Source organism: Protopterus annectens, chromosome 6.part0 (genome assembly GCF_019279795.1).
Source record: "Protopterus annectens isolate FY-2018-M chromosome 6.part0, PAN1.0, whole genome shotgun sequence".
In the NCBI taxonomy this organism is placed as follows: domain Eukaryota; kingdom Metazoa; phylum Chordata; order Ceratodontiformes; family Protopteridae; genus Protopterus; species Protopterus annectens.
In genome coordinates this window covers 621,401,830-621,424,928 of record NC_056737.1, presented here as the reverse complement: position 1 = coordinate 621,424,928, position 23,099 = coordinate 621,401,830, and the positions used below count along the sequence as shown (strand labels likewise).

The following is a 23,099-nucleotide window of genomic DNA, read 5'->3' as shown; positions in this document are numbered from 1 at the left end:
TTTTCTCATAAACTTAGAAAATTGCTAGTGTAACAGGATTTGTGTTAGCAAATTAACCATTCCTTAATGGGTAATTTGCATATATCCCATGTTGCCACTGACACAAGAGGTTTAAGTTATCACACTGTGGAAAGTTTAGCTTTGCTAGATTTTTCTTTTTGTGTTTTTAACCAGTTGTTTTTTCTGTGTGACCTTTACTCATTGTTTTACTTAGTATTCATTTTCAGAAAGATATAAAGTCTGAAACTCAGACATATGTCATCATTTATTGACTTCAGTGATTATCTGAAAACCACAGATTTAGGCCAAAATTATGAGGCAAAAATCTGGACATTCTGTTAAAATCTGGGCAAATGAGAGGTATGCTGTGAATCCTACGGTTCTTTAAGATAAGGAGGCCTCCTTAATAACATGCGATCTGCTTCTGGAACAAAATAATTCATCATTTTCAGTTTTCAAGTTCATTATTGATTGATTGATTTTGTTAACTGGGAATGGCCATTTGGGATAATCCATTTTCAGTTGAGTCTGCAAAATGCATCTGTTTTACAAAAATAAATAAATAAATAAAATGAACAGCAGTCAATACAGAAAAAATGTGCTAGGCTAATAAACAAGGTAAAACTAAATGTAAAGGTATCTGTCAGTTATTAGTTCCAGGTCTGAAAAGAAAAAGTGTTGCACAGACGATGGTATACTTGAAAAGAATAAAGGCAAACAACAGGTATATGAGACATCCAAGAGTATTGAATATTTGCAAATCTACAGAGAAACACTACCAATGTGAGGCACTAATGTGGGCTTGGATTTTTTTTTATCCTTTTTGTCCAAAGGTGATCTAATTCCTAGACATCAGCAAGTATTTTCCTCAAACCAGTTCTTCAGTGGAGTGAGTATTCCAGAGCCAGATAGTATGGTAAGTGATAACATTAATCTGTTTTCTCATCAATATACTTTTCATCAGTTAATATTGATTGATTGGTAGTCCTATTGCCCCAGTCTATACAAGTTAAATGGGAAGAAAAGGTTCAAGGAACTTGGCTATAACAAATAGTTATTGTTCAGATGTCACAATTATGTGTTTTCATTTCTAAATTCTGAACTTGTCAAGGGTTAAAGAAAAAACATTTGGTGCTTTACAATATAAGATATTTATAGATGTGGAAATTAGTGCTTATGGTAGCAAATCTGTATATGGTTTAAAAAAATAATAGCTTCATCCATTATATTAAATTTATGGGTTGAAATTTTTGGAATGGAGGCTGTTCCATAGATTGCTTCAGAAATTTCAGACATGATATTTTCTGCAAGGTTATTTGCACTAGACACAAACCTAAGTTGCTAGTGAGAAAGCCATGGCTTAGTCTAGTAAACTAGCAGATGTCATTAGTTGATGTAGTTTGTACCCTGTTGTATAAGCTCAACTGCTAATATGACTAGATAAAAAGGAGAAACTATGACTGTATGATGTGAACAAATCATGAACATCATACCTCATGCATGCTATGTTATGTATTTTCAGAATAAGAATTTCAAAAAGAAAATCTAAGGGAATATATCTTCAATGACATAGGTCTGTGCTAGATAAAAAATAATGCCTTTCTGGGTTAAAGAAGTTGCCATGTAGCAGCTGTCAAACAATGAAGCTCACTACATCTGATGCTAAACTGAAGCAAGCATGAAGAAGAAACAGCAGAGGCAATTAATAGCAGTTCAGAAACAAGACAGCCATTGATGTCCTTCTATTCTAATGTTGCAGTATTCATAACCTTAGGGAGTTGCTGCCTGCAGCACCGGACATCCAGCCAGTATACTAAAGTTTTAGAAGGTGGGGTATGTGCAACATTGCATGTAGGGGCCATAAACTGATGTTGGCTATATCTGTGACGTCTGCATGTACCCAGCCCAAAACTTTTATGCCACAGTGAAATTCAGACATCCAACCGCCAGGTCAGAAATCTGGTGTTTGCTCGACATCGACGATCCAATTTTCGATGATGACCTCTGGCTGTCCGCATTGAAATAAGTACCCTTGTGGGAATTTTCTTTGTTTCTTCGCCTTTTTTCAGACGTGCATGACTTCTACTAAGGGAAGGTGTGTTTGTGGTAGGCAAATCCCATATAAGGGCACACATGAGCAGTGTTTATTTTGTCTAGGGTAGGCCCACGATTACAAAGCCTGTAACAGCTGCCAATCCTTTGTTCCGAAAATCCTTAGAAGCTGTCTGGGGGCTTTAAAATTTTGTTTAGAAAATCAGCACCTCTGACATTTGGCATTCAGAATGGAAGGTGGAGCAAGCCCCTCCGAGGAGCCACCTAGGAAGAAGACCAAGAAAGGCCTGACGCCCAATCTGCACCTCAGTTGTCCGGTGAGATCCTCGAGGTGAATATCAGCCCATGATCGCTCTAGTCGTCGGGTACTGCACAGCAACCGGGAACTGAAATGGAAGCTGGGTGTGCGGATACCCAGAGTATGTCCTCTGAGGTTTTTGAACCATCAGAACCTGATGGTGAGGTGGAACTACTGCTCATGGCTTCGGAGGGCCCTGCTACTACTTCAGTCTTGGCATCCACTATAACGTTGACTCCTAGGCCCACTTCTGCTCCCTCCACTCCTTTGAAAAGGAAGCAAAAGGAGAAGCACAGTTCAAAAGACCATACTCTACCCTGGGACATTTTCTCCCAGACTCTGTTCAAGGCCTTTCAGGTTCTTCAGACCCAGATCCCTCAGGCAGGCCTACCAGTTGCTCCTCAGGTACTGTCTGAGGAGGAGTGTTCCTCCTCAGATGAATCCTTAACTTACTGCTCTCAGTTGGATTCCCCCAAAGATTTTGTTACCCCAGAAGAAGAGTCGCTTACTCCTGACTCCCCTGGAGAAGATTTCTCCTTTGGGGATACCATTTCCCTGCTTAGACAACATTTCAAGTCAGAACTCTCAGATGTCCCTGAGCTGAGACAAAAAAGAGATACTTTGAACTTTTGTAGATAGAGTAGTCCTCACCATCTACAGTCCCACCTTTACTTCGAGCATTCCAGGATGATTTTTCTGCTGCCTCACAAAGCCCAGAGTCACAGCCTCCTGCTTCTAAGAGACCATACAGATTTTACAAAGTGTCTGCTAAGGAGCAGTACCTTTTCAAAAACCCTCCATCAGATCCTGCAGTCATTGCAGTGTCACCTTGCAAGTCCTCTAGCCAACTATTTTCCTCTTCCATTTTCCCAACCGATAAAGATAGCAGATTTATGGGCAGGTTAGGGAAGACAGTATATACTTCTTCTACCTTGGCCATTAGGGCTACTAATTATCAGACCCATATGGCCAAGTTTGCTTTAGATTCCCTGACCAAGGCCTCTACTCTTCTGTCAGAGGTTCCAGAATCACCAGTTAAAGCTCAATTAAGTACCCTTCTGTCGACGGTCTCTCAAGTGACCAGACACTCCATTAAGTGCAGCTATGATGCTGTAGAAGCTTCTAAGTCTGCTGCTTCTGGCTCTATGTTAAGGAGGTTTTCATGGTTGAGACTTCAGCCCTTACGTTTGGATGTCCAAGCTAAATTATTGGATGCACCTTTGGACAACAAAGTCCTCTTGGGAGCTGCCTCTCCAGGGCTACTTAAGTCTCTACAGGAAAAAGGTAAAGACTTACAAAATTTAAAACATTTAGTAGTCTCTGTTCCCAGATTTCATAGAAATTACCCTCAAGAAACTAGCTTTGTTAAGAGGCAGTCTTCTCATCCCTCTGCAACTCAGTACAGAGGACAGTAACATACCAGGAAACAATCTGCCCCTAGATCTTCAACCACCTCCACACCATCTTCCTTTCGGAGGCAGCCAGACCCAGACATAACTCCTCCATTGTGACTGTCATCTCTTAACCAGTTCCACCTCCTATCCCTACGCCTAACCTTCTCCCTACCGTCCTGGCAGAAAATCACCTCAGACAAGTGGGTGCTTTCCATCATCGAGAGGGGATACTTTATGACTTGGTGGGCTGCTCCACTCTTCCAGGTAATACCCCGACCCTCTCGCAATCAGATGCCACTATTTCCCTCTATCCTGAACCAACTTCTATCTCAGGGAACTATAGAACAAGTACCAGAGGATCAGTTAACCAAGGGATTTTATTCAGGGATGTTTTTGTTCCCAAGAAAAGATGGCCCTTGGAGACCCATCCTAGACTTATCCCACCTCAATCTCTTCCTCAACGTGCCTACCTTCAAAATGCTCACATTGCAGCACCTCCTTCCCCTCATACCTCAGCAAGCCTTCATGGCCTCCCTGGCTCTGAAGGATGCGTACCTACATATCCGCATCTTTCCCCCTTACAGAAAATTTTTATGTTTCTCTGTGGGTTCATCACATTTTCAGTTCTCTGCCTTACCCTTTGGCCTCTCCACAGTACCAAGAGTATTCACAAAGTGCCTAGCCCCAGCCATTGCAGACTGCAGTGCATACAAATTTATCCCTGCTTGGACAACCTTCTTATCTTGCACCAGGATCAGCAAACTCTGTACCAACACTTGGACATGGTTTGCAAGTTTCTACAGAGTCTAGGCTATACTGTGTGTCAAAGGAAAAATATACTTTAAAAATGATCAAAACATGGTAGGTTCAGGTTAAGGCACTTTTTAATCTTGCAGCAAGGAGACAAAAACGTGCTAATACAGAGTTTGTCTAACCAGAAACAGGAAATACTTTCATTTTTATACATTCTTAAACTAGTTATGTCCTACCATGCTGACGTAACAGATTACCACCTTTTTCATCATCATCTGCTGACCATCTTTCCCATGAATTTCTGCTGATTTATCAATTTTTATGTGAAACTTCCTGAGGAAAACAACATGGCCTTGGTTACTCTCAGTTAGATACATGTTATGGTACATTCAAGATACTATGGCTAAAATCAAGAACAATGCTAGCAGTTCATTTCTCTAATAATCCTTTGTCTACTTTATCTCTAAATTACTACAGCTGCAGGGGTTCCGCTCCTCTGGACAGAGCTGTTTGTCTGAAATCATTACATTTATAACATAAGGCATTGTTCATTCATTCGCTTCTGACCTAGCAGATAAACACCTGCTTCTCAAGTACATTTCCACAGGGCATAAGCAAGAATATTGCTGTGCTAGCAGTTACTAGGTCAGAGGGCAACTTGCAAGTTTCAGAAGGCATACTGCAGTTTTCAAAAAGCATCTTTTTCAGTCTCATATGAAACTCAATTTGTATAAAATACAGTGCATGAAAAATAGAATGAAAAGCGTATTAAAATACCTGATTATTAATTGGCATTAAGCATACACACACTAATACATATTTTTCTAACATTTCTCTCCTGTTAATACTTTTTATTCTATTTTCAAAAAAGAATAAACAGCTTGCTTCTTTTCCTAACCTCTTCCATTCAGGATTTGCAGTTAAGAAAGTCATTCAGTTTAAACTTTTATGAAAGTGTTTCACATTCTAGCAGCTCTTCAAATTCAGTACTTTGATACATAGTCTCAGATATGGATATATCTATGAATTCTTTAACTAATCTCTTCATGCAGGGGATTCCACAATGAATACAAACTCCTATTAGGAGTAATCCTTCCCCAATAGCAATCAATATGTTCATAAAAATGGAGCCCCACCCCCCAAAGGCATTCTGGAAAAAGTCTGTCAGAGGGTTTGGGCCTGGCTTGGTCATGGCCGACACTTGCTGAATCACCTCGAGATGAACGTTAATCTCATGCTGATGGTCAGGAATAAACGCACAGCATTCTTCTTTGATTAAAGCGCAAGTTCCGCCTCTCGCCGCTAGGGTGAAGTCAAGAGCCATTCGGTTTTGGAGCACTACAGTTCTCATGGCATTCAGTTCATCAGTTATCAGTTCAAGAGCAGAAAAAGTTGCATTACTCATTACTTTGAGAAGTTTGGTCAGTTTTCGCAGCTCCCATATTGATTTAACTCCGCCATACATAGGTGATATACCTGCCCAGGATATAACAGCATCACTCAAGTCCATGTGCACAAGTTTGGTTCCCACATCACGATGGTCTTTCCAGCCTGCTTCAATTCGTCCCACTGGATTCTCAGGTTTCTTAACAGTCTTTTTGGTTACGTCTCGAGTATTTCGAATATTTCCCTGAGGCAAAACTGCAGTGTGTCGGATGGCCGGAACCAGGTACCCCAAAAAACAACTGCCAGACCAATTCTCAGGTAACCATTTATATGCTTTTTTACCACATACAAAATAACAATCTTCCACCTTAGTTATTACTTTGTTACGAAATGACTGCCCTGCATGAAACATTTTCCTATCTATTACAGATAACTGTTTAAAAAATACAGGACTGCGTTGTACCTGATCAAGAGTCTTATGCATAGATTTCAAAAATGAGTCATAATCTGTACTACAAGATCCACTCAAATCATTTGGTTTTCTATAACATTTATACTGTACTGTAACATTACACTTGCTCCATCCCACTTGGATGGTATCGTTTTTGTAAAAACATACAATTCCTTTTTGTGTCACAGGCAAATAAAGTGCTACTTTATCATGTGCTTTAATAGCAACTGTATCAAAAAACAGATTTTCCCAGGTCTCATTGACCTCTAGGGGGATAGCAGTCATTAATAAACCCCCGTATGCTGTTGGTATGGCTGTACAGACCCAGCAGTTCGAAACATTAAAAGTCTCTGCGTACACACGTGTAATTGCCTGATAAGTGTTAAAGTTCGGATGCCAGTCTATGTTTGGTTCATTACGTCTAATCAGTTCAACCTTTGTGGCAGGAAACAGGAATGGCCACAACAAAAAGAACAGTGTGATTAATATTGCAATAAAAACAATCATACAAGTTTTCTGAGTTTGCTCAATATCTCTATTCACTCTGTACCTGGCCATTTTGTTCTTGTTGTACAACAGTAACAAAGTTTTTGTCCAGTTCAAAGTTTTTAACCAGTTTACAGTGCGTCAAATGAATCCAGGAAGCTCGCTCTGCGATCTTGACTGCAGTGGGTGTCGACAGTAGTACCTGGTACGGACCTTCCCACTTCGGAGAACTCCAATTCTTTCGCTTCACAATCTTCACCCAGACCCAGGTGCCTGGGGCTACTGGTGCTTCCGATTTCGGTTGCTCTTTATCTGAAACAGAATTTAACTGCAAAAGTTTGTTATTCAAAAATCGCCTCATATACCTTGCAAGTGAACTGTCAGCCTCCTGCTCTGTAGACATGAGAGGTTTCCACTGAGGTGTATAATATGCCCTCCCAAACAAAGTTTCAAAAGGAGTTAATCCCTTTGCATTTGGAACAGTTCTCATACTCAACAGTGCTAAAGGCAAACAGTGCACCCAGTTCTTCTGTGTTTCTGCTGTCAATTTCCTAAGTTTATTCTTCAACACCCCATTATGCCTCTCTACTAGCCCTGCAGATTGTGGGTGATAAGCGCAGTGGTTCTTTAACGATATCCCAAAATAGCGACTAAGTTGCTGAATCGTTTGGTTCACGAAATGTGTCCCGTTATCACTATAAATCTTTTCCGGTATACCAAACGTGGGTATAATTTCTTTAACAAGGACCTTTGCAACTGTAGCTGCATCTGGCTTTTTAGTTGGAAACGCTTCTACCCATTTGGAAAACATGTCTATAATGATAAAGCAATATTTCTTATTCTCACATTTATTCAATTCTATGAAATCCATACAAATAGTATGGAACGGATACGATGGTGTAGGAAAATTCCCTTGCTTAGGCTTCAACGCCCCTTGTGCATGATGCTTATTACAAACATGGCATGCTGCACAAAAATTTTTTGTATAATTGGTAAATCCGTAGGTTGTAAATACTCGATTCACTAACTGTACCATCCCCTATGTTGAGATATGGCTCTGCCCATGGCTCAACAACGCTGCATATCTAAACAAATTAGATGGCAAAATTGGTTTCTTCTCCTTGGAGATGTACAGTCCCTTTTCAAGGATTGCTCCTCGTTTTATCCACTTCTGTTTTTCTATATTTGTAGTAAGTGTCTGCATTGTTTTTAACATTTCGAAATCTAAAATTTCAGAGGGTTGTAATTCCTCACTCAAATAAAAAGTTTTTGTGGCTGTAGCTGCCTGCTTCGCAGCTGTATCAGCCCTTGCATTACCTTTTGAAATCCTGTCCTGTTGTTTCGTATGAGCTACGCATTTGCAAATAGCTACTTTTTTAGGTAACTGAATTGAATCTAACAAATCTAAAACAAATTGCGCATGATTAATCGGTTTACCAGTAGATGTTATCATTCCTCTATTTTTCCACTGCTGCGCAAAAACATGTACAGTAGAAAAGGCATACTGACTGTCAGTATAAATATTCACATTCTTACCTTCTGCTAAGGTACATGCCCTTGTTAAGGCAATCAATTCTGCTGCTTGTGCAGATAAGTTGTGTGGTAAAGATTTTGCTTCTAAAGTTTCAGTATCAGAAATGACTGCATACCCCACTAGGTTCTGTCCTGTAGGACCCCTCCTGCATGAGCCGTCCACATAGTATGTCACCTCGGCATCATCCAAGAGAACATCCGTAAGGTCTTGTCTAGGTAATGTCTTTTGCTCAATCTCCTGCAGGCAACAATGTGGTTTGCCATCTGCAGGGGTTGGAAGCAAAGTTGACGGATTCAAAGTTGTGCATCGTTCAATTGTCATATGAGGTTGGCTCAACAGTATGGTCATACAGGAAAGATGCCTAGCTGGAGAAAGATATGCTACTTTTTCTTGCAGTAAAATAATTGCGACTTCATGAGGCACTCTCAATGTGAGAAGGTGGAATAGTACTACTGAGGCCGAAGCCTGCACTGCCATTGCAGCTGCAACTACTGCTTGTATACAGTGGGGCAGGGATCACGCCACTGGGTCTAACTGTGATGAATAGTAAGCTATGGGGCGTTGTTTGTCCCCATGTTGTTGTGTCAATACTGATGTCATATAACCTTGCTTACAGTCTACAGTTTGAATAAACTGCTTGTGATAGTTTGGTAATCCTAGAACTAAGGATGATGCTATCAGTTGTTTCACTTACAGAAAGCTGCTTCTGCTTCAGGTGTCCATTGTAATAAATCCTGTGCTGCCATCGGCTTCTTAAATATTAAATCGGCCAGTGGAGCAGATTCCAAAGCATAGTTCGGTATCCAACTCCGACAAAAATTTGTAGTTCCCAGGAAGGACATCATTTCCTTCTTGGTAGTTGGTCTAGGTGCTTGTAAAATTGCTGTTTTTCTATCTTCATCTAATATTCTGCCTTCTTTGGATATTACATATCCCAAGTACTTAACTTGTTTTCTCCAAAGCTGTAGCTTGTCTTTGTTTACTTTGTGACCTTGAGTAGCTAAAAATTGTAATAAAGCTATCGTGTCCTCTTTGCATTCTTGCTGGGTGGGGGCTGCCAGCAGAATGTCGTCTACATAAAGTAAAATCTGACTACCTTTCGGTGGGATAAATCCCGCCAGGTTGATTGCCATTTCCTGTGCAAATATTGTTGGACTTTCACAATATCCCTGTGGTAATCTTGTATATGTGTACCGCTTTCCCTGAAATATAAATGCAAACCAATATTGGCTGTCAGGGTGTATCGGTATTGAGAAAAATGCATTACTAATGTCTACCACAGAAAAATATTTTTGCTCTGGCTTTAAATCATTCAGTAAGGTATGTGGATCTGGCACCGTTGGTGCCCTGGGTATAACTGCATTATTTACAGCTTGCAAATCTTGGACCATACGCCATTCCCTGTTTGCTTTCCTGACAGGAAATAAAGGTGTATTACATGGTGAATCAGGGGATTCTATTAAGACTCCTTCCTTAAGTAAAGCTGCTATTATAGGCTTGATTCCTATCTCTGCATCCTTTCTCAAGGGATACTGTCTTTTCTGGGGTCTAAATGCTGACTTTGGCATAATAGTAACTGGTCCTGCTGTTCGTATAAGTCCTACATCTGATTTCCCTGTTGACCAGAGAATGTCTGGTATGCTTCGCAAGGCTTTTTCCTCTTCTTCTAATAAGAGTAATACTCAGCTATTCTCACTAGCCTGTGAGTGTACAGCCGGGTGCGTCTGTTTAATCCAATTCAGTTTCTGTTTCTGTACTCCTTGTTCGGAGAGTTCTAATTCTGTCTGCTTTTCACACCTTGTGACTTTTTCACCTAAGTGCCCATTTCAAATTTCTATTCTTAGTTAAGCTAACATGTGGCAATCGATTTGATTTGTAAAGTGCTAAAAATTCCTGGGGCAATGAAAAGCTTACTACACTGTTTCCTTCTGTATCCCAGTACAAATTTTGCAGCACTAGTCTGTTTGTGTGGTTCTGAAATAATTCCTGCTCATAGTCTGTATCAGGTCCTGGTCTATTACAGTAATATAAAGTACAATGCAACAAATGCTGTTTGTCAATGTCGAGGGAGGGGGACTTACTGATGGCTACGTTCATCAGTTCTTCAGTTACTGCCCCTGGACCAGTCGTAACTAAGTCCTGGCTGTACCAATAATACGTTTCACCCTCCGGTCGCACTACAAAAGTATCCATTTGTCGCTGTGCTTCCATACCCTGCATGGTTGGAACTACGGCTATGCCAAATATCTGCATCAAGTCTCTACCCAAAAGATTTACTGGGCATTTTGCAGAAACCACAATTTTACTTCTTTGGGTCATTCCTGAAACGGGGTCTGTTATTGCTATGTCATGGGAGAGTGGCTCCCGATACAGCTGTCCATTGGCTGCCTTCACTAGTATATAATCTGGTGATTCTGAATCTTCCGGTAACTTGGAAGGGTGTATCAGGGTCCGTGAAGCCCTTGAGTCACACAAAAATTTAACTTCCCTCCCCTCTACCAGAAGCGTCACTTCCAGTTTCATGTCTGCTAAGTAAAGCTCTAGGTTCAATAGAGCTAAGTCCAAAATTTCATTTTCTTCTATGTCTGTGAATTCAAGTACATCCTCTACTCCTTCTGTCACATCCTCTACTCCTGCTATCATATTTGCACTTGTCTCTTCCTGCTCATTCTCATCCAATGATTCCTGACTATCATATAGTCATTCCTCATCCTCCTTATTTTCTGTAGTCACCTTCTTATTTAGCCTGCAATCCCTTGCTAAATGTCCTTTTTTCCCGCACTTAAAACATTCACCTTTTTTCTTTCTTTCTTCGAAATCTTCTGATCGCTTGTCATATTGTTTATTTCCCTGGGTATTTTTCTTACCCTTTTTCCCAGTTTGTACTACAAATACTTCTGACCCATCTTCTGCCGAAAATACTTGAGTTTTCTTTTTCTTTTTACTATTAAAATGTCTTTCTGCATGTCTAGCATATTCAAGTAATGGCTGTAGTCTACTTGTTCGATGATCTACCATATGCTTTGTAATAAAACTGCTAATGGGAGTTATACTACCCTTCAAGAATGCGTTCTTTAACTGTTGTTCATATGAGGAATCTTGTGTCTGGTTTTCTGGTATCTGCATTCCGCAGTGATTATTAAAACACTCTAACAGTCTAGCATAATATCTATCAACTGTTTCACCTTCCTGTTGAATGCACTGATTAATGCAAGTCCAATCAGCCGTAGGCTTCCACTTTTCAGAGATTCGGTCTGTCAGACCTTTTACTCTGCCATCCAGTTCTGCATTAGTATGTGGGAGTGGTCTAAGATGTGCGTCACGAGGATTCCAGTCGCCACTGATCATGTGCCAATCTGGACCCACAATTTGTCTAACTACTTTTTCTACTTCCTCCCCATTTAAATGGTAACTTAATCTCATACCCTGTAAGTCTTCTAAAAATTTTCTAAAATTCACTTTTGGGTGGGGAATTCCCTCCGTGGCTTTCCGGATATCTTCCGGTGTCCACAGTCTATAAACTAAAAGAGTCGGATCCTGTCCCGCCTGTCCTGCCTGAGGAATTTTGGTACTTCTATGAGCTGACATATCTCTTCTTCACTCATAGCCTGTGATTTTCTATTTAATTCATTTAACTCAGTCTCCCTCCTCAAGTCGCGTGTTCGAGACCTGGTCTCGATAGGATCCCTGACAAACGGTTGTGATTTTGCAGGAACAACTGGGTATAGCGGAGGTGGATCAGCTTGTCCACTTGCTTCATATTCTGGTAACGAAAGTGGAGGGGGCGGCGGAGGGGCCATTGCTATTACCAAGTTATTGTCTTCTTTGTCTAAGAACATTGTCTTTGAATTTTTAATTCTCTGCTCCCTGCGATTTGCTTCCTCAAGCCACCTATGCACCTGAGGGACTCCTAATTGTCTTTGCTTTTTTAGTTGACCTTTCGCGTCTATTTTTAACTGTTTAACAAGTTTCATAAGTGCAAGTTTATCTAAATTACCCTCGAATTTATACTTATCAACCCATTTGGTGTAGTACTTAACATTATCGGCACGCTGTAATTGCATATACTTCGCGTCTTCATTTAGGGGCGGGTCTCGGGAACTTTTTGTGCACTGATTTCCCATTGCTGTCTTAGCTAAGCTGTAAATTGTTACGTAACCCTTTTTATCACGTGGTACCACAAACCTATACCTTTTCACAGTTTATCTAAAATAACTGCCTACCTATTCTGTTTCCCTGATCTATGACAAAAACAGTAACCTCTTTTTCTGTCCCTGATCTGCACATGCAAATCTACCTGACAAAAAACAGTTCTGTAATTAGTCCCTGATCTTGAAACAGAAATAAGGTAATTCCTCCTTACCTGAACCTCTGTGAGTTGATCCACCGGATCGTTGACTCGTCCTCCAATCCCAGATCAGAAACAGTGGCTGGCCTCTTTCGAACGACAATTCAGTCGGAGGTCTTTCAAAGCAGAAGAGCCGATTTGGCCTCTTCTCCGTACGGATGCATGCCACCAGTTCTGACCTAGGCCTAGAGCGAGAGGTACTTTCCGGTCTGAAGGACCAAACTGTCAAAGGAAAAATATACTTTAAAAATGATCAAAACACGGTAGGTTCAGGTTAAGGCACTTTAATCTTGCAGCAAGGAGACAAAAACGTGCTAATACAGAGTTTGTCTAACCAGAAACAGGAAATACTTTCATTTTTATACATTCTTAAACTAGTTATGTCCTACCATGCTGACGTAACAGATTACCACCTTTTTCATCATCATCTGCTGACCATCTTTCCCATGAATTTCTGCTGATTTATCAATTTTTATGTGAAACTTCCTGAGGAAAACAACATGGTCTTGGTTACTCTCAGTTAAATACATGTTATGTTACATTCAAGATACTATGGCTAAAATCAAGCACAATGCTAGCAGTTCATTTCTCTAATAATCCTTTGTCTACTTTATCTCTAAATTACTACAGCTGCAGAGGTTCCGCTCCTCTGGACAGAGCTGTTTGTCTGAAATCATTACATTTATAACATAAGGCATTGTTCATTCATTCGCTTCTGACCTAGCAGATAAACACCTGCTTCTCAAGTACATTTCCACAAGGCATAAGCAAGAATATTGCTGTGCTAGCAGTTACTAGGTCAGAGGGCAACTTGCAAGTTTCAGAAGGCATACTGCAGTTTTCAAAAAGCATCTTTTTCAGTCTCATATGAAACTCAATTTGTATAAAATACAGTGCATGAAAAATAGAATGAAAAGTGTATTAAAATACTTGATTATTAATTGGCATTAAGCATACACACATTAATACATATTTTTCTAACACTGTGAATTGCCTAAAGTCTCAAATGACTCCTTCCCAAGACCTTGTCTTCCTGGGGTGCAGGATAAGGATAGGCTTGATGTCAGTCTTTGTCCCTCCCCAGAAAATAACATTTCTTTCTCTGTTCTTCCACGCCCTGCTACCTCTAACTACCATCTCAGCCAGGGAATTTCTCAGGATACTAGGGTACATGGCTTTTCTAATTCCAATGATCCCTCTAGCCAGGATGCACATGAGGATGTTTCAGTGGGTCTTGAGAAACTCTTGGAGCCAACACTCTCATCCCTTGGAAACAAAACTTCCTCTTCTTCCCTGTTTAAAAAGGGAACTCTCCTGGTGGATTGCCACCATTACCCTCAATCAAGGGGTACGCTTGCAGATCCCTCCACCCAAACAGCATCTGTACACAGACATGTCAGATTTAGGTTGCGGAGCCATCCTACACCATGCCAATAACCAGCAAAAAGTTCAGAGGAAAAGTGGTCCATTCAAGAAAAGAAGGACCACATCAACCTAAAAGAGCTAAAGGCTCTATCCGTGGCTATGCAGGCCTTTCAAGAGATCCTTCTGCCAGGCACCCTGAAGGTCATCACAGACAACATGACAGTCCTGTGGTATATAAACAAGTAAGGAAGAACCCCTCCTCTGCAGTCTGGCCATACAGATATGGTCCCTGGCAGCAGCACTCCAAATACACTTGCAGGCAGTTTACATCCCATCAGAAGAAAATGGGATGGCAGACACCATGAGCAGAACCTTGACACCCACCCATGAATGGATGCTTTACAGGGAGGTATTTCAGGATCTAATTCACAGGTGGGGCATTCCTCAGGCAGATCTGTTTGCCTCCTCCCAGAACAAACAGATGCCCCTCTTTTGCACAAGGCTCTCCCATCGAAAAGTATTGAGGGTGGACACCTTCTCCTTTTCATGGGCGGGAATATTTCTTTATGCCTTCCCTCCATTTCCTTTGATTCACAAAGTCCTCCTGAAAATACAGAAGGACAAACCAAAAATTCTGCTGGTGACTCCCTTCTGGCCAAGACAGCATTGGTTTCCCCTACTCTACCTTTTAGCCCAGGGCAATCACCACAGGTTACCTCATCACTTTGATCTACTCACACAAGACAGGGGATCCCTTATTCACCCCCACCTACTCAATCTCAAACTGAAACTGTGGGTGATAGAGTTCTGATCCTCTTTAGGGATCTATACTCAGAGGACGTACTCAATGTCCTGCAGCAGGCCAGGAAACCAAGTACCAGGAGAAACTACTTATTAAAGTGGAAAAGATTCTCCCATTGGTGCCTCAGAAAAAACAGGACCCATTTCTAGTTTTGGTTCCACTGGTCCTTTCCTACCTGTGTGAGTTACTACATTCAGGGCTGACCTACTCCTCAGTAAACGTACACCTCTATGCTATTTCTGTTTGCCTTCCCTTGACTCCACCTCTAGCTTCCATGTTGGAAGTCAGGCTGTTTCTGAAAGGGTCCTTCACTAAATAGTCCTAGTAAGCCTATTCCTACTCCTTGGGACCTTAACTTTGTGCTGGAAAAGCTTACATTGGCCCCTTTTAAGCCAGCCTACTTGTCCTCCCTTAAATTCTGTACATGGAAAACAGTTTTCTTAGTGGTCCTTACTTCTGCCAGGAGGGTCTCTGAGATCCAGGCCCTTATGGCTTCTTCTCCCTGTATTCATAAAGATAGGGTCTGTCTCAGAACTAACTCTTCATTCACGCCTAAAGTAGTTAATGAAATTTCCTTAAACCAGACTATTAATCTACCTGTCGTTTACCTTCGGCCACAGAACTCCTCAGAAAGGGCTTTGCATTCCCTGGATGTTCATAGGCAACTGAGGTTCTACTTAGATGAGACAAAATATGTCAGACAGTCTGACCAACTTTTTGTCTCCTTCCATCCTAGAGCCCTTGGCAAGGCAGTGTCTAAACACAATTGCCTCTTGGATTTCTAAGGTGATAGCCTTTTGCTATTCCTTTCATGGAAAGCAACTGAGTTCACCTGTCAAGGCCCAGTCCACCAAAGCAGCTTCCTCTTCAGCAGCCTTCTTCAAGAGAGTCGATTACGCCTCTATCCTAAAGGCTGCAACTTGGTCTTCTGTATATACCTTTACCAAGCATTACAAATTGGATCTGATCTCCAGGGCTCGAGCAAGGTTTGCTAGGTCCATCCTGCGGAGTCTCATTGACTCTGTTCCTCTATCTACCTCCAATCCAACTTCTTAGAGAGCTGTGGTACTCTCCCTAAGGTTATGAATACTGCAACATGAGAATAGAAGAACATAGAATAGTTGTGTAAGAACTTACCATAACTATAGATGTCCTTCTCTTCCATGTTGCAGTATTCAATCCCACACACCTTCCCCCTTTTTAGGACATATTTATAGCACTGTTTGGTGTGCCTGGGGAACTTAAGCTTGGGTTCTTCCTCCTGCTCCTGGGGTCTCTCTCTATGCAGCAGCCAATTTCTGAGTTGGGCACATAAAGATGTCACAGATACAGTCAACGTCAGTTTATGGCCCCTAAATGCAACGTCACACATACCCCACCTTCTAAAACTTTGATATACTGGCCGGATGTCCGGTGCTGCAGGCAGCAACTCCCTAAGGTTATGAATACTGCAACATGGAAGAGAAGGACATCTATGGTTATGGTAAGTTCTTACACAACTATTCTTTATCAAATGTGAAATGCTGCAGAAATAGTATCTTTTAATTTTTTTAATTTATTATTTAGGTTCATAGGTTCATAGGTTCATACTAGGCTATCTGCCCGAGGGCATTTACAAGCCTAGCCCATAGTTTTGTGGCTTACGCCACCCCTTTAGTATGGGGAACTATACCCATTATTTTGCTGTGCCTCTGTTGAGCAGTGACACTGAGGTAATCCCTGGGGTATATCTGCGATCTCCCATCCATTGGTCAAGATTTCTCTTGAACAAGGCCAGCGAGGTGCTCTGCCTCACATATACCGGGATTTTATTCCACAGCATAGGAGTCTTTGGGTGATGAATCTATCCCTCCAGCACGTCCTATTAATAGCCGTGTCGAGGTTTAAGTCTCCGCCCTTGTGGCTCTGACGGATCTAGATTTTTGAGGTGAAGCATATTCATCAAATCTGGGTTTGACATGGCCTTGTATGTTAGGCAAAGGTCACCTCTGAGCAAGCGGTAGCGACTGAATAGAGCTGGAGTTCTTTCAGTCGGGCAGCATAGGACAGATGTTTGAGACCCTTTATCCTTTTGGTGAGGAACTTTGTGGCCTCTCCAGCTGCTGCAAGTGTCGGGTCAGATACATTCCGAATGGGGCATTGTACTCAATCATTGGTCTGATGAGTGATGAGTATAGGGAGACTATGACCTCCCTTGATCTAGATGAGAATCCCTTCATGATAAGGTGGGCAATGTAGAAGGTCTTCCTAACTACTTTAGCTACATGGGTGTCGAATGACAGACTACTATCAACCTGGGTCCCCAGGTCCCTGATAACTTCTTCTGTACTCAGTGGATTGCCACCTATTTGGTAGCTAGGGGTAACCTTGTTTTTCCCGAAGGGTATGACTATGCATTTTTGGCATTTAACTTTAGGCCATGGCTCTGGCACCAGTTATCCGTTTCTGTGAGACCCTTCTGAAGGATATCTGTGTCAGATGTGTTTTCTACTATGGCCCAGTTTGCAGTCATCTGCAAACTTTGTCAGCCATAACCCTCCTGTGTTTGCTTGTACTTGGAAAAGTAGATGCCAAACAAGAGTGGGCCTAGGACTGAGCCCTGTGGTACACCACTTGTGACAGGCTTTGAGTCTGACATGGCGCCAGCAACTCTGACCCTGTGGGTTCTGTCACTCAGCCAGTTTGCAACCCATCTTGTGATGTATGGGTTAACATTTAAGCTGATGAGTTTTTCAATGATACCCGAGTGGGGTATTGTATCAAAGGCCTTCGCCAGATCGAGGTAGGCTGTATGGACTGCCTTTCCCTCATCAATGGCTTTGGTGACTGTTTCAAAAAGTCAACCAAGTTTAGAAGGCATGATCTGCCTTTGACAAAGCCAAACTGGGATGGATCCAAAGTCTGCAAATTCCCTATGTCTTTATTTATGAGGTCCATTATGACCCTCTCCATGGCTTTGCAGATAAGGCTTGTCAAGCTAATGGGCGGTAATTTCCAGGGTCGGTGGAGGCACCGCCTTTGTGAAGTGGGACCACAGTTGCAGTGCGCCACTCCTTGGGTACGTATCCAGAGGTAAGACTATGATTAAACAGCTGTCCTAGCTGTGGGTTTAATTCCTCGTTGAGTTCATGGAGCACACAGCCGGGGACACCATCAGGTCCCATGGATGCTGTGTTTTTGCTTTGGAGAGAGCAGTTCTCACTTGGGCGTTGGAGATGTTTGGGGGCTGCAATCGCTTGGTATAGATATCTCTCCTTTTGGGGAGGGGAGAAGTTTGCACTGAACCTGTCAGCCAGTATGTTGGCAATGTCTGTAGGATCAGTAATCTTCACATCATTTTGAACTAGTTCTGAGCATATCTGGGAGTTTCCTCCCAGGTTTCTAACATAGCTAAAGAAGGCCTTATGATTGTCTTTTGAGTCTTTAGCTATTTTTCTCTCAAAATTTGCTTTGGATGATTTTATGAGAGCTCTTAGTTTTTACTTATAGTGATCAAGGGTGTCTTACCTTTTAAGGATTTTGCTCTATCTTGTAGTAGCTTCCTCCTTTTGTTGTAGAGTTTGTTTATGGCTGGGGTCCACCAGAGTGGACGCTTGCCTTTGGTACAAAGAGTCTTTGTTTTGCTTGGGATTGCCTTATCCATGCAGTCCTGCAGGTGCTGGTAGAAGGCATTTGTAAGTGATTCAGCGGCTTGAGTACTGTTTTCCGTCGGCTCGGGGGCCTTAAAGGAGACCACACTAGTCTTTAGAAGTGTGAAGTCGGCTTTCGAGAAGTTCTTTACTGTGGTCTTGTTTATTTCAGGTGGGGGTGGGATGAGGACCTCCAGCGAGATTAGTTTGTGATCTGATCTCACCAGTGAGGGGTATACTTCCGGTGTTGAACATTGTGCTCCCATGTTCGTGATGATGATATCAAGTATGTTTTCTCCTCTTGTGGGGATGGTGACTAGTTGTTCCATGGCATTTGAGTTTATGAATTCCAGGAACTTTTGGGCTAGGGTGTTTGGGCTTGAGTAGTGTTCCCAGTCTATATTAGGGTAATTGAAGTCACCTAGTATGATGGTGTTTGGTGATACATTTATCCCTCTAGTGTTTTCAGGAAGGCCATGTGAGGTTCCTGAGTTTGTGAGGGTGGCCTGTAACATGCTACAATTTGCAGAGCAGTCTTGCCTATGGTTAATTGCACCTGGATGGTCTCCGATGCATCGATGCGTTGCCACCAGTCTTGAGGTGTGGGTGTCTTTGATGAATATGGATACCCCTCCTTTCTTGGTATTGTCCGGATTTTGGGGCCGAACGCATGATAAGAGGTAAAACCTGATAGTGCTGGGGTGCTCTCAGGAGCCTTGAACCAGGTTTCTGTCACTGCACAGACATCGATGTTCTCCATACTGAGAAGGGCCTCGAGTGCGTGCATTTTGAGATTTAGACTTCTGGCATTGAGCAGCATTACCCTTAGTTTTTACCTTTTTGTGTTCTAGGGTGGTAGGTTTAGAATTTGAGCCTTGCCTAAAAAGGCACTATGGGGTGGCAAGAGCCTTTGCCAATATCCGGAATCCCAGGGGTGACAGGTGCAAGCCGTCCCTTGCGAAGCAGCGTGGCTTGTCCAGCATGTCATCCCAGGCAGACAGACATTGGATCCCCTTTGAATGACACCAGAGTTTAAGCCAATTGTTAAAGCTGATCATCTTATCTCTGTATTGTGGCATCATTCTTGGTGAAGGTAGGATACTGCTCAAGGTCAGGGTCATACCTGCCTGGGCTACATAATCAGAGAGCTCCTCAATGTCTCTTTTCATGTAGTCCAAGGAGGTACGTCTCAGGTCGTTTACACCAGCATGGACAATGACTGAGTCATATTTGTACCTGCTGTTGAGAGACCTGAGTGCTTGCGTTATGTGGCGGATTCTAGCGCCCGACAGGCAGCTTACTGTGACCTTCTCCTTACTCAGTCTGGTGAGCGGGGCGTCAGTGTGTCTGACTATGGAGTCACCAATGACTAGTGTGTCTGGCATTGTGTTTGGCCTTAAGGGCTGTGACTGTTTGACACTCTGACTGTGAGGTCTATGTGTTGCAGGTGTTGTGTTCTGAGGTGGTGGTTGTTTGGGTGTCTGCTTTGGTGGCCTCTGCTGTTTTGGTAGATTTTTGATCAGAGCCATGAGTATGTCTTTGTGTGTTTATGTGTATGATTTGAGGTTGTGATGGTACTATGTGAGACTGGGTCTATAGTGTGTGTGGTAACCTTCTCCTCCTGACTGGTCTTGCCAGTCCTATGTTGAGAGAGCTCAGCCTCCAGTTTGGCCGTATAGTTGCATCTCTCGCATGTATTTGTGTTTTGTGGGAGGAGGAGAGGGTTGTCTGTGTACATGAGGCAATTGTAACATTGCCTCAATATTCCCAGGTTCACCAGCTGAGCAGGAGAGGACACTAGCAACTGATCCTCGACATGCTAGAAGGACTAGACAAAAAACTTTAAAAGAGATTCCGGGGACGGAGTGACCGAGAAATGGGGTTTGCCTTTTTGGGGTGCTATCTATAAGAGTGCCGTATCAAGGTAATAAGTACTGTAGGAGCAAGTGCTAGGTTTAACAGATAGAGAAAAGTCTACTTGGAGTCAAGTAGAGATGATCTTTTAGGTATTAGAGAAAGTGCTAGTAACAGGGATGCTTAAAGGTAAGATTGAAAAGAATGCACTCTGCAGTGTGCACTAGAGAAGTTAGATATGAAAGTAGGTAACTTGAGTTTTACCTGTTTAAAAAGTTAAGGTTTAGTGGAGAGTTACTATTTTTAAAACAGCAAGATGGACTGAAAGGGGTGGTTACTTTTGTATTTTGGTACTATGAAATACTGTAGGATGGCCAATAAATTTAAATAATTGAAGGGGTGGGATTTCAAAAGTGATGGTTTTGTGATTACTCACATAAGCCAGTGAAAGTAGAGAGAAATGAGATATATGGTCAGATTAACATAAGAGGCGGGCAACTAGAAAGACAGTGGTATTTAACAAGACAACTTAAATGGGTGAGAGGGAGGGGAAAAAATCTGCCTGACTCAGAACAGAGAGAGCTGTGGTCTCTTTTGAAGTTTTAATATGCTGTTAAACAGAATGCAAGCAAAACACAAGGTAAAGAAAACAAACTACAGTATTCAAAATATAGAAAGGCAATACAGAAATACAAAAAATAACAGCAAACTAACCTTTCCTTCACAGCAAAGTGTAGCAGAGTCTGGATGAGCCTTCTTGAACTCTCTCTTCAAAGTTCTTTTCAACTTTCCCTTACGGTACTTGTCCGCTATGTTTGTTTATGGGTAAAGTCTGACTCAGGTTGATCACATTTTCAGCAGAGACCCAAGGAGAAAAGCTCCACAGCTATTACAAATACAAAGTATGGAGAACATTGCATAAACATACATAAAGTAAGACAGTAGGAGTTTTACATTGTACAGGGAAATGCTGTACAGTTTTCCTTCAGAAGGATTTTCTGTTAAGTCACAGTGTGTGACACCTCTGCAGTGACTGTATCACATTTCAGTAGTTATTGTCATAATTTACAATTATGAATTTTATCTACTAATATTTTCTATTTTTTATGCTTTTCTAGACTTTTTCATGCATTTAATGATTGCTGTTTATATAAAAATCTTAATAACTGAATGCATCCTGGCACATCTACCTAGTAATTCTTTTTTGTTTCACATGCTTACATAACTCTCAACTGCCATGTTAGATGTAGTGCTATGATTGTGGCTGATTTTGACCCTCATATTTACCCTTGTTCCTCCTGGATTTTGTTCCTCATAAAGTTAGACCTGTTTACAGGTGAATTATTAAATAAAGTAAATGTCAGTAAAAATTCTCTATCACTAATTTTATATGGCCTGGTTTATAAAGACCCCCATCATGAAAAATAAGAACATTCTCCTCTTTTTGACTCTTTGCTTTTTCAAGACTTTTATTTATTTTATTTGTGTTAACCGGGAAAGTCCACTGGGCACATGTCCATTTTCAGTGGAGGCCTGGGGAGAAAAGCTCCACAAGTAATCGACTAACAATGAACAATAGATTTAAACAATATGCAAAGAAAAAAAAAAGAAAAATATTGATAATATTGGTAACTGAAAATACGTCATTTTCTAGAAGATGCATATTTAAACTTTTTATTGACATACAGTTGAATAAAGAAGTCACATATAGAATAAAACATGGAATATTTAGGTCTTCGCCTCCCATGCACAAGGTACAAGGTTCAATCCTGACCTCCAACCAATGCCTGTTTGGAGTTTGCATGTTCTCCCTGTGTCTCCGTGGGGTTTCTCCCATGTCTGAAAAACATGCTGAGTGTTTCCATCTCAAACTCACCAATGAATGGAGATGTGGGCAGCAGCACAGACTCTACATGGTACCCTATAGGGGGAAGAGTTGTACAGACCAACCGCTTTGGGCATCTACGGTGGTGTGCAGTATCCCCAAGATAGGAGAACATGTATCACAGACTGTGCGCCGTGGCAGGATTAGCCACTCAACAGTGTAAAATATGGCTCTAAGGTGATTCGGTCATGTTGACTAATATTGCCAACAATGAGCATGGGTAGTTACCGGTGATAAGTGGGTTGAGGACCCGGCCTACTCTGACCCACGCCAGGGACCCGTGCTAACAGTGGGAGGGGTATATGTGCCCCTATTGGCCAGTGTGTGCCCGCCATAAAGCCCAGCAGCCCTGGGTCAATAAGCTGCTGGCTAGTCGGTGTCTAGTTGCCCAGCCTTGGTTACCTTGGGATAGCTCTGTTGAGTGAAAGCTGTATGTAAAACCAACCAACCTGCCAAACATGAACTGAGAATTGCTACCCTTAATGTAGGTTCACTGACAGAACGCAGCTTGGAAGTGGATGACATGATGATACGGAGGAGGCTGGACATCCTATGTATCCAAGAGACAAGATGGAAGGGCAGTGCAGCAAAGCCACTTGACTTGGGATCTAGAGTCTACTATTCAGGTGGAGGGCAGGCTAGAAATGATGTAGGAATTGTGGTGAGAGAGCGGCTTCAGAAGGCAGTAAGGGATATCATCAGAATTAATGACAGTCTCATGGCAGTCAGACTCCAGTGTAATGATAGGGCAGTATTCATAATTTCAGCCTATGCCCCACAGCAGGGTTGTGATAGTGAGGAAAAGAGTGCATTCAGACAGCAGTTGCAGAACCTACTAGATAAAGCAGGACAACATGAATTG

The 23,099-nt window shown here is 41.9% G+C and overlaps 1 protein-coding gene across 4 annotated transcripts in view; it reads left to right on the top strand.

Annotated features, from left to right (window-relative positions):
* The window catches only part of CDKL1 (cyclin dependent kinase like 1), a 1,528,511-nt gene that overhangs the window by 1,337,773 nt on the left and 167,639 nt on the right, over positions 1-23,099 (top strand). For all 4 annotated transcript variants that reach the window (XM_044074297.1, XM_044074295.1, XM_044074294.1 and 1 more), the window contains exon 6: positions 834-916. In XM_044074297.1, the coding sequence (XP_043930232.1) occupies positions 834-916 (83 nt within the window). The remainder of the gene's footprint in view (positions 1-833; positions 917-23,099) is intronic.